Source organism: Apaloderma vittatum, unplaced genomic scaffold, assembly GCF_000703405.1.
Source record: "Apaloderma vittatum isolate BGI_N311 unplaced genomic scaffold, ASM70340v1 scaffold16541, whole genome shotgun sequence".
NCBI lineage: Eukaryota > Metazoa > Chordata > Aves > Trogoniformes > Trogonidae > Apaloderma > Apaloderma vittatum.
The window spans coordinates 1,927-19,536 of record NW_009699790.1 but is presented as its reverse complement, the minus strand read 5'-3'; the positions used below and the strand labels follow the sequence as shown (position 1 = coordinate 19,536).

General features: G+C 41.1%; 1 protein-coding gene across 1 annotated transcript; it reads right to left on the bottom strand.

The window, feature by feature from the left end:
• Positions 1–618: 618 nt before the first annotated feature.
• LOC104269528 (interferon alpha-7-like) lies at positions 619–16,584 on the bottom strand (the record flags this gene model as incomplete). The annotated part of the gene is made up of 2 exons (XM_009878548.1): positions 16,026–16,584; positions 619–746 (listed from the first exon to the last, which is right to left on the bottom strand). Coding segments are annotated over exons 1-2 (687 nt in total), but the record flags the coding sequence as incomplete, so codon positions are not given.
• Between the last annotated feature and the right edge of the window lie 1,026 nt (positions 16,585–17,610).

Here is a 17,610-nt window from a genome sequence, read left to right as displayed (position 1 = left end):
CCCAGCATTAATATTTGTTCAGTTAATTTCTCTTCCTTAATCAATTGTTTTCCGTCCACACTCCATGATCACCAGCAAACGTTGTTTCAGTAGGCTTGAGGTGCTGTTGGTTATCACTGCCCTCCCTTTTCTAACCCCACAAAATCTTGGCTTGTGCTTGTCTACAAAATAGATGTTCACTTGTCAATGCGGTCATGGCATGGAAAAGGATTAGCTACTGAAAATTAGGCTCTGAAGTGTTGTCTTCTGACTGTAAACAGGTTGTCTAGGGAAATGGTATCCTCAGCAACCTCTGGTGCCCTGGAAATGGATGCTGGCCCATTTCTGCAGGTGGCCACTCCTCTGGACATCTTCCAGATCCGTGCTGTTGTGGGCTGGATGTGGGGCACTCGCTGTTCCAATTTCACTCAAAAAGAGAAAAGTTGAGAAAGAGCAGCTCTTTCCCAATCTAGTTCTGAGGGCTAAGTTCTTACCCTTAGCAAACCATTAGCAGACCAAGCTCCCTGAGAAAGGGTGCAGGTGGGCCATTCAGGGCAGCTCAGCCTGGCCTTGTCCCCAGGGCTGACCATGGCTGAAGTCCATAGGTCATTAAAGGAGAGTCTTGAGAAATGAACTTACCTGCAAAAACCTGGGGAAAAGACGGCTTTTATCAATGCCCATGAGGATGTGTAGGATCTCTAATATAGATAACAACTGGCAAAGGCGCATTACGAATCCTATGGAGTAAAATGTGTCGGCCAAAGAATCTACAGAAAGAGCGCAGAGGAAAATTAGAGGGTGATTATATAGTAGAAGTCTAGGACAACCACTGGATTTGCCCTTACCCTGTCACCACTGGAGATGGCAAGAAATAATATTCACACAGTACCATATGTTTGGGTCTCAGAAGCAAAGCTTTGGGGAGGAGATAGTCCACTCAGTGTGTGTGGCTCTGACACAGGGACAAGAAGATGACAAACGAATAGGATCTCCTGCACTCAATGCACTGGCAAACACTTTGCAGGATGTATTGGTTTAGAGATATCACTTTAGGATATTTCTAAATATAGGAAATGTTGAGGAAATGTATAAGGGATGTAACGATGAGAATATGGTGAGAAGTTGAGTTCCTGCCTGTATCTATACCCATGACATTTCCTAAAACAAACAGACCACATGGTAGGTATTTTCTGTGCCTAAAACTGTCCACCATTAAAATTTTAAATTTCCAGTCACTTATTTTCTGTTTTTGTGCCTTAACCCCAGGCAACAGAAAGAGAAATATGTTGTAATGCTTTTGGAGATAGAGAGTCATGTGCAATAACCACAAAGATACTCCCTCCTAGTGGCTTCACTAAGATTAATATTCACCATAATGACTGGATCTGGTCACATTTCGGTCTATGTCTAAGTCAAATTTTACTTACATGCTGCTGAATATTTGCTCATTAGGTAAACAAGAGCTTCATTCCTGATGTGATACAAGCAGAATGTAGCTACCAGTAATTTGTTCATCCTTTTTAATGAATCACTTTGAAAAATCATCTAGTCCAATCCCCTCCCACCAAAGCAGGATCACCTACAGTAGGTCACACAGGAACGTGTCCAGGTGAGTTTTGAATGTCTCCAAAGAAGGAGACTCCACAACCTCTCTGAGCAGACTGTTCCAGTGCTCTGTCACCTTCACAGTGAAAAAGATTTTTCTTATGTTTACATGGAACCTCCAGCTTGCACCCATTGCCCGTTGCCTTTCTAATTGAAATTAACAGCCCCTGGTACACCTATTCAGAATCCTAACTTTATCTCTAATTTGATGTTTCTGTGTGTCACTGCCTTTTAAAATGTTTAAGGAAAATACAGAAGGTATCCTACCTTTTCCAAACGACATGAACCTGATCATCATATTTGTAAATATCCAGGAATGTCCACAGAATTGTGTTAAGTCATACACAAAGAGGTAAGTGTTCATGGTAGAGCTGTGGAGATGAAAATGATAAAGCAAACTGTATGACTTATGACAGCATTCGAGCTTTCCAACATGAAGTTGTACCATTTGAAGATGTTAGTGGATCAAAGGAAAACAGCTAAAATGCAAACAGATTAGTGAAAATTGCCTCTATCTCTCCGTGGCCACAGAACAGCATTCTCCCTAATGGATCAAAGGCTCACTTTCCTGGTATTCCTAGCATACGCTTAGAAAGAATTCCTGACTTTCCACCAGTGATTACAGGGTTCTGCAGCAGTACAGTGAAGTTTGTGCCTCCAAAAGAAAAAGTAACTAAACAAAGACACTCCACTGAGTCCTGGAGTCAAGCCTGAGCCCCTTGGCTCTGCCTGGGCAGTGTAACCAGACTCAGGAGGCTTCTGGGGTTGCACCACTGCAGATCTGCTGAGGACCTTGAGCTCCCACAGATAAGAGTCTTGGGATTTTCTGAGTGAGGTTTATCCTGTTATTTCCAGAAGATATGGGTCTAGCATGCACTCAGGATGGCTGAAAGTACAATGCAAATAATTTCCAGTGTTTTCAGAAGACAGCATAGTTGCAAATATTTATAAAAATGCAGGTGAAAAAAAATGGAAAAGAAGACCATGTTTCAATCGGTTTTTATCTGATGCAGTCTGAAGGATACCTGTGTTTTCCTTGTTTAACCAACTTGCTCTACAGGTTTTCCAGATAAACAGTAAGTTAGAGTGTTTGTCTTGCTGTACAAACTATGTTTAAAATTGCATTTAATAAAGTGAAACTTCTCCTGTTGGAGCAGACTAACTTTTGTAGCTATTCTAACCTGATTTGCACAGGTAATCTGACCTTTGCAAAATTGCAAAGGCTCTGGAGGTACTTAATTTCCCTTTCCCATAGACGTGCTTTCTTCTGACTTACTCTGGAGAGAGAGGCTTCCCTGTCCTCCAGCTATGAAAAGGACTGCCTACCTTTTTTGGTAGAATTATCTCCTCTGTTTGACCAATTAACTTCATGCCCCAATAAATAGTAAGATCTCTTTAAATTACCCCTTGATCCATGTGTACATGTGGTAAGTCTCTGCCAACAAACGTTATTTCATTTGTATCTATACATCAAGAAACACAATAAATCTCTGTGTTTAGAAATATCTAAATATGATAAATGCATATACTTCATTCTCAGCATTGGACCAAGACCATAAATAACAGTAAACACTTTTGTAAATCAATATAGATAAACTACTCTTCTAAAAATTTATTTGATGTATGTCCTAGGGAGGTCATAGAAAATGCCATTGTTCCTCTCTTCCTCTTATGTAGGATGGCTGCTATTCATATCTTCACTTCCATAAGCACAGAAAGATTTTCTGGCATAATTTACCTCCCAAAAGACATCAGTGCCCTTTGATATTATGAAAATAAGACATATGAGGACCCACACAAAGGAATATATTCCATAAACATTCATTTAGGGAAAAGTATGATACAACTGAATTGCAATAAAATTCAGTGAGGTCTATAAATCCCATCTGCTTTATTACTGAATGACACTTCGTTCATTCTTCTAGTAAGAAAAAAAGATGGGACACTGTACATGACAAAAAGGCCTTATTCCTGAATGGATAGGAATTGACGTAATGAGTGTGAAAGTTAAAGAAACTGTTATAAAAATCATGAGGCTTTCCAGTCAGTGCCTGCACCAGTCTGTTTGGTCTGGTATTGCCATGTGGGCTTTGCACGAGACGTAAGCTGAGCGTATGGTTTCTCTCTTCTTTGGAAGTTTAGTTTGCTCCATCTGTCTCTCATCCTCAGAATTTGTCTTTCTGTGTTTGGGGCTTATTTTCCAAATTCCTCCTTCACTGGCTGGCTAGGAAATTGTTGTCTTTACAATTTTTAAACTGATGAATCTTGGCTAAACAGCGCGTAACCAAGAGAAGATTTGTAAATGCAGCTTCATGCTAGCATTTTGGCAATACGGCAGCTGCTGCATGTTAGAACTCATCACAGAATCACAATCACAGAAAGGTAGGAATTGGAATGGACCTCAAAAGATCATCTAGTGCAACCCCCCCATCAGAGCAGGATCACCTACAGTAGATTGCATAGGAACACATTCAGGCAGGTTTTGAACGTCTCCAGAGAAGGAGACTCCACAACCTCCCTGGGCAGCCTGTGCCAGTGCTCTGTCACCCTCACAGGGAAAAAGTTTTTCCCAACGTTTTTGTGGAACCTCCTGTGCTCCAGCTTGTATCTGTTGCCTCTTGTCCTGTCTTTGGACATCCCTGAGAAGAGCCTGGCTCTGTCCTTCTGACACTCTTCCTTTACATAACCATTAATGAGGTCACCCTTCAGCCTCCTCTTCTCCAAGCTAAAGAGACCCAGCTCCTTCAGCCTTTCCTCATAAGGGAGATGTTCCACTCCCTTCATCATCTTTGTGGCTCTGCGCTGGACTCTCTCAAGCAGTTCCCTGTCTCTCTTGAACTGAGTGGCGCAGAACCAGACACGATGTTTCAGATGCAGCCTTGCCAGGGTGGAGTAGAGGGAGAGGAGAACCTTCTCAACCTACCAGCCAGCCCCCTTCTAACACACCCCAGGATGCCACTGGCCTTCTTGGCCACGAGGGCACATTGCTGGCTCATGGTCATCCTGCTGTCCACCAGAACCCCCAGGTCCCTTTCCTCTATTATATTTAAAACGCATTGGTGACAACTGAAAGGTATACATTCTGTCCACATTTATGGAGGGCCTCATGCTCTCTGGGAAGCGTGGAGCTCTGCTGGTGGGCAGCATGCCCATGTGACCAGAAGGACTGGTCCCGGCCCCAGAGCTGTTGAGTCCCACAGCACAACGCCCTCATTTGTTGATGCTCTACACTGTGTGGAGGAACAGCCCTGATCTCAAAGTAAGGTTTCACTGTGTTAATACCTGTACAAAACATATCTAGGACCGAACGGTAGCCCTTGAGAGAACTGAAGAAATCGGCAGAAAATAAAAGATTATTTCAATGTAATCAAAAGAAAATGAAATGTAGCGAAAGTCTTTCCATCCACAGGCTGATCTCTTTTTTTATAAGTAGAAGCAGGCTGATGATTGATAATCTATTTCACTGTCCTAACACTTTAGCGTCATAACACAAAATTCAGCCACCTGCTCCTGTTTGAAATGTCACTGGCAGAAGAGAAGGCTTTTAATTAGATATCCTGCTCCCCTTGGTTCACAGCAGGCATAATTTCACCTTTACCTCATAAAGCCTGCTCCTGCAGCACCCTTGCAGACGAAGTACTGACCAGCTGTTCAGTTCCTGACTCTGCTCCCTTACGAATCTCACTTAGTATTCCTCATGCCTGGTTTGTAAAATGGATTTGCTGCTGCATTTATTCCTTACAGTGTGATGTGCTCTAACACTTTGAAATTTCTTTCATTTGAAAGCATTAGGGGAGAACTGCGCATTTCAGTACTCTACCTGCATTGATGACAGGAGACAGAAGCAGACATGGGTCTAGAGTAGAGAGACCCAGAAGGCTGGGCTTGCTGTCTGTTGTTTTAATTGTTGGTTTCACATTACTCACTGTGGCTGATTTCATTCCGAATACATTGAAATGCTATGGATGCATTTATCATATTTAGAACAACCTGGCCTAGGGGAAAACTGTATCTGCTTTCTTTCAGGGCTCTAAAACCTAGGAAAGTATATGTAATATAAGACCACTCAGAACCAGCACACAGAGCAGCATGGTCCCAGATATCCTCTTTTACCTTCTGTTCATCAGTTTTAGCTTGCAAAGCCTGACTTACTTCCACACACAGAAAAAACTACAGAAGTATAATTGTTGCACTTCATTATTTTCAGCATGAAGACCTTCAGTGGGTCTCTGTGGTGGCAATCATCATGGATATATCATCCTGGATATATCATCATGGATATATTGCAGTGTCTGAAGGGTGGTCTGGACCATGTGTCCCTTGAGCTAAGGTGACAGACTGCACAGCAGTGGCACCCAGCTTGCGGCAGTCCTTGCCCTAGCTCAGTGTCCCTTGCAAGGTGCAGGATAGAGGACACACTCGGGTCCCTCTTGGGGAAGATCCCACCCAGGCCGGCATGGACTGAGCACTTCTCTGCCTTCAGAGCTGTTGCACTCTGCTGCCTTCCCATGAGCCCATACTGGCTGGCCACAACATGAGGAAGCAACCGTTTAGCTGAAACCGGAGAGTGGTGTTCCTTCTTTTTTTTTTTCTCTTTTTTTTTTTTATGCGGGAAAGGTCTGCTAGAAAAGCCCCTCTGCTGACACAGTTTCCTTTTAAGTCATACTGGTGTGAACTTCTACCCCTTTCCCCTCCCACCTTTGCAACAAACTGCAAAGCACTACAGCTCAGGAAGAAGAAAGCTCCCGAGAAACAGTACAAAAAGTACTTTTCAGTCACAGGCACATCCCTCCCCACCTTTTTTCCCCCTTCCTTTTCACATTTTAGAAGGCTAGGTCACCTGTGCTCAAGAGATATTACCTGTTGCAGTGGTCGAATTTCTGCTGCTGCTCGTGATGGTTCTCCTTTTTTCCCGCACAGCTGCAACAGCTGGTTGTGAGGAGATCACCCCTCCTCTTTCCTCTTCCCCCACCCCACGACGTCACCGTTTGTAGAACTAAGCAGGAACAACACTGCACTTCCCTAGAAAGAAGTTTCTAACCCCAAATACTTCCTCTACTGCATTTGCATTGCTCCTCATCCAGCCTAGACAACCTAAACTGGTTTCTTGTTGTTATATTAGTAAGTTAGTCTGTAAATCCCACTAACTTTGTCTCTTAACTCACAGCAGTATTTTGAGGTGTAACTGGAGAGAAGAAATGCAAAATTAATTTTTTTTTGTCTTCTGAGTAATAAAATGTGCCTGTTTAAATCATCAGCACTGCAATGTTAACAACACTGACAATTGATAAGGAAGCCTGGGAGCACAGCATAAAAGGAATGCTTGAAATTACTTAAGATAGAGGAAAGGGTTTTCCACTTCTTATCTAGAAATGTCTATTTATTCATGCCCCTATAAAATATGGGCACTACTGGCAGAGGAAATGAATGTGTGCATCCTAGTTCACCGCTGTCCTTAAGTGTCTGGGATATCTCAGCGTAAATCACGTGAAGAAGAATGTTCTAACATGTTTATAAACTCCCTTCTACCAATAAATAAGTCTTCCCACTGGCACAAATGTTGAAAACTCATCCTATTCTACAGTGAGGTTTGAAATTTGATGTTACAGCTGAAAAAGTCACCGAGGACATAATAAGCATAGGATGTTATCTAAGTACAAAAAGTCTGGATAATAAAATGTACCTTACTGAGTCGCCTCCACAGTGTGAGTGCTGTTGAGCTCCTAGCAAGACCATCTCCACACCTTGTGATGCCCTGGAGAGGTAAGAAATGGCCCCCTGGCAAGTGGGTGATTTTCTGGCAAACACAGTGAGACATCACATCATCTCTCCCATCTGGGACCTTGGCAGGAGGTTCGTGCAGTTACATCTGGCTTTCTTGCTGGTGTGGCAACTCAGTTTTACCTCAGGAATCATAATCTAGGCCAAATAATGCATTTCTTTCTCAGGAAGAAGTAATAAATCAGCATTAAATAAAGAATTGAACACTTAAACAAATGGTTATTAAAGGCTCAGCCCATAGCTGTTGCAAAACAGCTCGCACACTTCTGTGAGGACAACTGGCGTGATTAACAGTGCCAGGAGTTGAGCTCATGACTGTAACACGATCCAGCAGTGGGAAGAACAGCTCTTTCCAAACATCAGGCAAATACATAAGAGCAACAATACTCACCTAAGCTTTGTGATGTGCAAAATCCCTCTTGTGGGCAGCTGCCAATTTAAAGCTCCCGCTGACAACAATGGCACCTGCAAGAGCTTGCGAACTGGAAATCAGTTCCCTTCTATGGTGATGGCCAGCCCCACAGCACAGCCGGGTGAGAGGTGGGGGGGCAGCTGGGGCAGCTCTGTCCATCCTGGGGCCTCTGCACCAGCCTGTTCTACCCTAGCCCCAGGCAGGGCTTCAGAGCAAAACAATGGGCAATGATGATGAAGTGGTGTCCAACACTAGAGCGCTTCAAGGGCCGTCCTTTGACAGCAGCTTGGCCCTGTAGACTGAATGCCCATTGCTGACTGGAAAAAAAATTCTCCTGGTGTGATGGCATGCGAAAGGAGTGACGTTGTCCTCTGAAGGAATGGTGCTGGTGCATCCCAAGCTAGCCGTGTGATGAGGAATGAGGCATTGTGAAGGACAATGGCTAGAAAGTTTGCTTCAAAGATGTGCTTCTGACCTGAACTGTAATGCTATCATAAATACACCCATCTGAGTGGCAATGCATTACAGTGGTGGATTTGAGGTCCATGATAGTATCCATATTCAAATTCTCCTTCGGGAGCTGTAGGATACAGTTCAGTAAGTGGGTTCATAGAATCACAGAACTGTAGAGTGGTTTGGGTTGGAAGGCACATTAAAGAGCATCCAGTTCCAACTCCCCTGCCACCTCCTAGACCAGGTTGCTCAAAACTACATCTAACCTGGCCTTTAACACTTCCAGGGAGCAGGCTCCCACAGCTTCGCTGAGCAACTTGTTCCAATGTCTCACCACCTTCACAGAAAAGAATTTCTTACTAATATCTAATCTAAATCTACCCTCTCTTGGTTTGAAACCATTACCCCTTGTCCTATTACTACACTCCCTGATGAAAAGTCCCTCCTTAGTCCCCTGGGGTTTTAAGTAGGTTTCCTTGGTGTTGTTGATACAGTAGTATCAACTGCAAAAGCATAAATTTTAGTGGTGCGGTACTGATGTTTTACTGGTATCCTAATCCACCCAGATTGATGAGTCAAAGCTCATAATTTCACAGGCAATTTGATTAAAGCACAGGCGCGTGGCTGAAGCGAACCTGACAGGGTATCTGGACTGAGAATGAATATCACTGAAACAGATATCAAACCTTCCTCAGAGCTCTCTGTTTCAAGAGGCAATGGCCTGTGAAAAGAGGTCACCCAGAATTTATTGTGGGACTTATATATGGTAATTTAAAATCATGTTTATTCTGTCTGAGTTAACTTAGCCTACACATAGGTTTGTATTCCTCTTGTTTTAGGCTAAGGTACCAAGACAGAATATGAGATGTAAAGAATTATGGCTTCTCCCCATTCTTGAATCTATATATTGCATTTTATTCTTCATTCCCTGAAAAGAAATCCTCTTAAATGTGACTTTACTACAACATCGTTAAAGAATTTTCTTCAGTAGCCTCCCTCACCTAAAATCACTGAGAAAAGCTTTTTCTAACAGTTTATGTAGTTGTAATTATGCAGATACTAATGAGGTAACCAGTGGCAGTTAATTTCACATATAGTTTCCTGATAAATACCCATAATTAATTGGCCTAGAATCCTGTAGATTATAATCTGGAAATCAAGAGCTGGGTTAATAGCTTCAGGAAGTTCTTATAACTACCCTTTGTCCAGAATTTTAGCTATATTTATCTTCAAAGTTCCTTAAATTATAGGTCTTGTTAGCTTGCTCACTCACAGCAAACCTTCCTATCTGTAAATCGCTGGCCCGTGTTTTGGTGTTTGATTAAATGTCCAGGAGGTTTCTTCAATCCATGCTAACACAGATGCTGAAAAAATGTTACTGTCACATACGAATAGGTTCCCAGTGACAGAAGCAGACAGATCAAAATGCCGTATTGTTTTGTTTGCTCATTTGAAATGAAAACTACTGTGTTCAAAACTTTGTGCTTTCAGAATTCGGGCTAGATTTTTTAAAAAAATCTAAAATAACGTCACTGTTACTAAAATGCTTGCTTCAAAATATTTTTTCCTGATGTGTTTTTGTCCTGTCACCGTGACTTACTGCTGTCTTTAATGAACTGTTCAGCCTAACATCTCATTCTTTCAGTGTCTTTACTTTTTTAATTCTAGCCTTGCATTTCTCGCTGAAAATCCTCAATATTCATCCACAACTTCTGTCATTACCTCTGCATCTCAGCCCACAAACCACAATGCCCAAGTGCCGGAACACTTCCGCTCTTTCTAGTTAGCTTTTTGGCTTTATAAAAACTCCTTATGAGTGCTCACAGTCTAGAAAGCCAAATGCATCCTGGGCTGCATCAAAAGAAGCATGGCCAGCAGGTCAAGAGCAGGGAATCTGCCCCTCTGCTCTGCTCTGGTGAGGCCTCACCTGCAGTACTGCATCCAGCTTCAGAGCCCTCAACACAAGAAGGACGTGGACTTGTTGGAGCAGGTCCAGAGGAGGGCCACAAAAATAACCAGTGGTTGATGAGGTGCTCAACATGAGCCTGCAATGGGTGCTGGCAGCCCAAAAAGCCAACCACGTCCTGTTGGATCTGTTCAGCCTGGAAAGAAGAAGGCTTCAGGGAGACCTTATAGCAGCCTTCCAGTACCTGAAGGGATAATTTAATTTTCTTGCAATTTAATTTTCCTACAGGCACTGTTGTAAATAGCATCACAGAATCACAGAATCACAGAATCACAGGATGCTAGGGGTTGGAAGGAACCTCTGGAGATCATCTAGTCCAACCTTCCTGCCAGAGCAGGTTCACCTAGAGCAGGTTGCACAGGATGGCAACCAGGTGGGTTTTGAATGTCTCCAGAGATGGAGACTCTACCACCTCTCTGGGCAGCCTGTGCCAGTGCTCTGTCACCCTCAAAGTACAGAAATCCCTCCTCATGTTTAGACGGAACTTCCTGTGTTTAATTTTGTGCCCATTACCTCTTGTGCTCTCACTGGGCATGACTGAAAAAAGACTGGCCTCATCCGCCTGACACCCACCCTTTAAGCATTTATAAGAACTGATAAGATTCCCTCTCAGTTTTCGCTTCTCCAAACTAAAATGAGCATTACTCATTCTACTTTTTGTTTTTAATAATTTTTATCCTTTAGTAGAGGTTCCCATCTTTCCTGCTCATTCCCAAACAGCCTCTTATAGAAGAATGGAAAATCGACTGGTTTTGCTATGGAGGCAGTGAAAGGATTAACCAAATATCAAAGACAAACCCTGTGCTGGAATGGGTCATGCCTCCCAGTTTACTGTACCCCCTTTCATTGCTGGATGAGACTCACGGGACCATCAAATAGACCACTTGATGGACTGGGAGAATTTGTCTTTTTAAATGTGAGCTATTACCAAGTCACTCATAGAGGAAGTTTTGATAATCATCTCTGACATTTTCTAGAAGCTTAATGATTTGTAGAAATAATGGCCATTCTCCTGCTGTGAGAAATTGAGAAAGAGAAGGAGATGTACTCTACGTTCCTAAAAAAAAAAAAAGACACATAAAATGAAGGGTTTAATATCTTGAAATACTTCTAGTTACCAGTAATTAAATTCAGCACAAATCCTTTTTCAATATATGTGAGTAGCTGTGACAGAATTTAATGCTTGTTCCGAGGACAATAGCACGAGTTCTACTACAAGCAGCATGAGCTTATTTTTAACTATTAAAAAAATAAGAATGAAAAGACAAGATCTGCTCAGCCAATGGGAACTTTTCCGAAAAAGCGGAGACCAGGACTGAGTCCACCTCAAACCTGAAGAAACTTGAGAAAATATATTAAAAGATTAAAGAGCAGGTAACATTTTTTTAAAAAAATATTTGAAGTCAAACGCCTTTTTTTTTTTTTTAAGAAGAAAACTTTCTATTTTATATAAATACATCTGTCAAGATATTTCCTTTCTGGGAAAATGAACTGTAACATGCAGTACTCCAGCTAAGTCCAGAGGAAATTGTGTAAGTTCTGGCCTACCAAGATAAGACACTTGAAGAATAGAGCTGACAGTAAGAGTTACCAGGAGTAGACATGGTGGTAGCTGCTGTACAGGGCAGGGCAGATAGGCTGTTTGAAATCTCGGTATTTAATTGCTTTAATGTGGATTTTAACTCAGTAAATGCATTACCATGTTTGAACAGTTGTTTTGTAGAGGAGAGTGTTAACTGTGTTTGCTTCAAAAGTGGGCTACATTATTTGCTTAAAAGATGGAATTTGTCATTGCTGAAGGTAATGTGGTTTTAGGATCCTAACTATAAGCACTTGGGCTCAAGAGGGTTGGCCTTAGACTATGAATCAGTCTTGCAGACTCTCGTGGATAGAACCGAGGCAGGACATGAATTTCTTTGCGCTCATCTGTTCCACCCTTACCATTGCTTCTTCTTCAGCCCCGTTGACATTAAAACAAAGGGCTGCCTGATCATGTGAGTTGGGGATTTCAATTTTAGCTTAACAGGATTTCTTGATGTCAGCAGAAGTGTTGGAAACACTGATCTAAATGACTCATCCTGACCTATATGAGGATCAGTATGAAGCCTTTTGGATATTAAAAAGCACAGTCACCATACTGGAAAGTATCAAATGAAATCTTACGTGCTTTGTTCAGCTGTTTTTTGCTTTGCAATAAATTTCTAAAGCAAAATAAAATCATTCTCCCAGTCAAAACTGGGGACTGACACTTTATTTTAAGATCTCTCTTGTATCTTTATCACCCTCACTTCTTGGTCTCTCCCTGGTCACTTCCTTCACAACTAGGATGGGTAGAAGAGTTTAGGGCAGCCCCTGACAAGGTGCAGCTGGGTTGGAAGGGGTGAGGACAGTCAGAAGGCAGCAGTCTGTGGGCACTGTCTCTCCATGGGCAGTTCCTGATCCCCTCTCCTTTGTGTTGGTCTGCCTGTTCCACCACAGCCACCGCTGCAGCATCCCTATGGCTGCTCCAAGTGATTTCACAGCTGTCCTTCCTAGCAACAAGAGCTGATCCTAGATGATCGTTTGCAGAGTTATTTCTGTAGGCTTTTGACCAGTTTTGCTTTGCTTGTTTTTCTCTTGTTGTCGTCGTTCGTTTTCTTCTAATTTAAAAATGAAGCAAAAAAAAGTACAGCATAGTGCACGTAAACAAGGTGACACAAGATGAGCCATGTGAACAGCCATGGGTGTGAGCAGGTCCTGAGTTGCACAGCACTAGTGCTGGATTGAGTCTTAGGAGAAAATCTATGAAATTTCCATTTTGGAAGGATTTTGTTTCATCTGTGTTAAAATTTTAACCAGGACTTGAGAATTCACACTCACTATTTTATTCATGTCCATTTGAAAAATAATTTGCTACATCTGTTTAAATTCTAGAGAAATAGTAACTGGAATAAGTACCAGAGGGTTTCAATTAGCCAGGGGTATAATACACAACACGATGCCAACGAAATACAAATTAATCCAAAATGTTTCAGTTGCAAAGAGAAAAGACAGGATTTTCTGGCTTTTCAGGTTTCTTACTTTACCTTAAAGATCCTTTACCTATCTTTAAAACGTAAGAATAACAGCAATTAAACAAAGTTTGCTATTTGCTTTTTTCCTTTTTATTTGTTGAGCAACTATGTCTGTTCTAGGGTCCCCATCTTTAAAAGGGTCTTCTAGACATTGCTCAGTACAAATAATTTTTATTGCCTCAGTACTGGCCAAAAAGTAATTGAAATAAAATGCAGATTTATGAACTCCTATCCATCATGTCCGCAACGTTCTTCTTTCTTTCAAGACTTTTTCTTTCAATTCCCTTCTATGAACCCAATAGCAGTTTATTGATAAGCAGCATGCTCACAAAGAGCTGAAAAACTGTCTTGCCAAAATACATGTGCCTCCATTTATAAGTTTTACACTCGTCTATAATCTCACTTTGCCCTCTAGTGCCCATTTCGGGTTTTTCCTGCCCTGCAAACGCTGTTGACTGAAATGTGTCAAAACGCGTTTTTACTTGGTGATGAGATAGTTACGGATAGCTATGAGCTAAAAAGAAAGCTTAAAGCTATGAGAATTTCTGAACAATTAGTGGGCCATGAATTAACTTACTCCCACTGCAGGCAAGTGAGGCAATGAAAACTGTGACCCTTCATGAAAGAGCAGCTGAAGATACTTCATGCTATTTCCAAGTTTTAGTAAAAATGAGGCCATCAACAGTTTATTGCATTGCAGAAGCCACCTAGGATATGAGTGCCAGAAAGGCAATTAGGCTGAATACTTTTTATTGCACAGACTTGAAGAAGTGTAAAAGACAAAGCATCAGAAGTAAGATTTGAAGCAGTCTCACCGTGAGGCCATTTCAAGTGCTTTTAGTTACGAAGCTCAAGAAATACGTATTTTGCTTTAACGGTTCTGTCAGGATGACACCAGGCAGAAAAATGGCTCTGGTACTTTCTACTGTTTCTTCAGTCTTTTCTGTTGTTCTGGATGATGGTGAAGGTGTTGATAGCTGGTTTTATTTCTGGTATTTCAGCTTCAGACCTGATACCTTTCTCTCTTGTCACATTAGCTTGCATCTGCGAGTGGTAGAGAAGAAAGTATGTAAAATCTGCTAAAACACCAGTGTCATAAACATATTTCCTGAGATCTGGTGTACCATTGCCTTTTTTTTTTTTGTTAGATGTACATTTTTATTATCACACCTTTGAATTATACTCTTCTGAGTGGCTGGTGATCCAGGAAGGCTTTGAAGTGGTTTCTCACCTGATGCTTAAACCAACTTCTAGCAGTTTCCACACTCTGGATCTAATATCATCCCCTCTTTGGAGCCACAGCCTCCTCTCTCTCTTCTGCTTCTTTATAGAATCACAGAAGCATAGAATGCATTGGAATGGAAGGCACCTTGAGAGCTCATCTGGTTCAACCTCCCTGCAGTGAGCTGGGACATCTTTAACTGGACTTCAACTAAGTTGAAGTTTCCGACAGACCCAGAAGCCTGTGTCAAACGTACATCAGCCTTGGCCAGAGAAATAGTGTTTTTTTGGAATTTGTTGTGATTTTAGCAAGTTTTGCCAATATTCATTAGGTAACAGAGCCTGGATATATCTCTGTTTTCCCCCTTTTACTAACATAAAATAAGGGACTAGGGAAATCATAACCATTTGACATGGAGTTACCCAGGGATAATTTCTCAAGTATAAAATCTGCATTTGTCCTCATGGAAATTAGTGGATTTTCGTTTTAAAGAAATTGATTATATTGCAATTATTACTCAAAGCAATGTGGTTTGGAGGGAAAATTAACTGGAATACCAATGGCTGTGTGCTTCTGTGGTTCACCTTACAAGCAAAGGGAAAGAAGCAGAAAATTTCATGCAGCAGTAAAACATATAACTGAGTGGTGATGCTGGAGAACGCAGGAGTTAGGGTGAAAATGATCATGAGTAAGTAGGATATGTCACAAGCAGATGTGGATTTAGGGTACTTTTTTTCTGTGATTCTGTGATTTTATGGAAAAACAAGTCTTGCAAGTAAGCTTGTGAAAGAAGCTGAAGTGAATTGGAAACACAGCAGGAAGGAAAACAAGCCTCTTCACCAGAGAGAGAGCACAAGGAGGCAAAGATACTTCAACTAGAAGTAACAACGTGCAACTGAGAAGGTATTGCAGAAGCCATAGCTACTGCAAAAAATATCCTGTAAGACAAATCCTTCTAGAATTACTTCATCTCCTTGACCAAGGCAAATGTTAGAATGACTCAAATAGGTTTTGTTGTCCTGGGTTTTTGTTGTCTTGGGGTTTTTTTGTATGCTTGGAGATGAGCATACAAAACTTGTAAGGGTAATGAATGGTCTGAGTTTAAGCTAGAACCACTTAAATAAACAATATACTACTTTATTTTTTATGCAGTCTCAATCAGAACAAATCTAGCAATTCCTGTAAGGTGAGCGATGTGTTGTCCATTCACAAGTACATGATTCTCTCAACGTAGGTGAAGCAGAGATGGAAAGCAGCAGCACATCTTCCCAGCAGAATACATAGGATAATACAATCCCTTCCTATGGAGTAACCCACTGAGGAGTCTTATAGATCAGTTTACAGCCAGTGCAGACACACTGTTTACCAAGGGAAAAATTTACTTACATTGAGTAATTTGTTACATTTGCAGGAATACATTTCAGGAACATCATTATTTAACCACAATATCAAAATGAACTACAAATATCAAAATGAACTGCCACGAGATAGATCACAGAACAAATAATGAATATCAATCAATTTATTGCCAAGTTATGGTCAAAATCTTCGTACCTTTGTTGTTAAGCTTCCTTATGACTTTATCAATCAGTTGGAGACATCTCCTCATTTCTGCACGGCTGATCTCCCAGGAGCACAGGGTGTGTTGTTTGTCTTTAAGAAAACAGTCTATTTTTTGGAAGTACTTTTTCAATTTCAGCTTGTGGACTTCTTTTCTCCGAGAGTAGTGGGTCTGCTTCTTGATTACACATGCTTCCAGTTGCTCAATTTGCTGGTAAAGTCCATTTTGGAATTCTTCTAAAGCTGTCCCATCCCAAGCAGCCAGAGTCAGATTTTTGCTGAAGATGTGGAAGATGTGTTGGAAGATCTCTTCAATAGCCACTTTTACAGACTCCTCCTGTCTGGGGTTTAGAACTTGCTCAGGAAATCTGAAGGACGTTTTCTCTCTTAGACATTGCTGAGGAAACCTTCTGCCCATTTTATCCAACAGTTGCAGGCTGTTCTTGACAACTTTTCTTTGCTGGAAAGAAAGGTGATTACACCAGAGACTGGATGTGGTGCTGGCAGTGTACAACAGCATGAGGCCAATTTGTAACAAGCCAAAAGTGCTCATGCTAAAGATAAGCTTTTATGTTCCTCCTTTCCTGTGTATAAATTCTAGAGTCAGGCTAGGATGCTTTGAAGGTCATTAGTAAGCTTGTATTTCTTCACAATCTTGAAATTTAATTATTTCGTGGGAGAAGTTTTCTTTCATCATTTTTTGGTTTTTAAGGTTTTTCCCCTTTGTGTATGATTTGGACACTTACCACTTTCATTTTCTGCTTTATGACTTCATTGTCTTCTTCTTTTTTTCAGTTGTTTATTTTAGCCGGAAATATATATATATATGTATATATACCTTAGATTATATATTCCCTCTCCCTCCAAAATTCTACAGGAAGTATAATGAGAATTTCAAAGAAAAAGTTGCTAAATATCCTTAGCTTCTTAGAATTTTAGCAGTGGGAGAACATGTTGAAACGCAATAGCAGTCTCAATGATGGGTCAGGGAAGTGCTGAAAGCCACTGTCATCCTGTCTCTTCAGCATGATTTACACTTCCAAAATTTAGCTAAACGTCCTCTACCTGTCTTCATCAAGGGAAAATATTTTCTTTCTCCTCACCTGTATTTCTTTTGACCATTTAGACTCAAAGGACAGATGGTATAGCATTAAAATATGTGTGTGTATGTATGTATATATATAAGAAATGTGTGTGTGCATTAACATACTTATGTGTATTTTAATGCATACACACTGAAAATTAAATGAAGACTTGATCTCACTTTAATACTGTAAATACCATGTAAATACAAATACTCACATCTGAACAGGTTAGATACTTGGACAAAATGTTCCATTTTCTCGCTGTTTGAGTGACTGAGTAATAATTAATCTCAGTGCCAGCAGAGCACAAGTTTGAATTCTGATGATAACTGGGAAGACAATGAATACAGAATATACTCTGAAACTCAGCCATTTGTTTTCCCTAGATGTATAATAGAGGAAATTACGACTGATGCACTACGTTGGGAAATCTGGCTCCTGATTTGGTTTTATTTTGATGAAAGCTTTTCTTAAACTATCATTTTGCTGTCTCC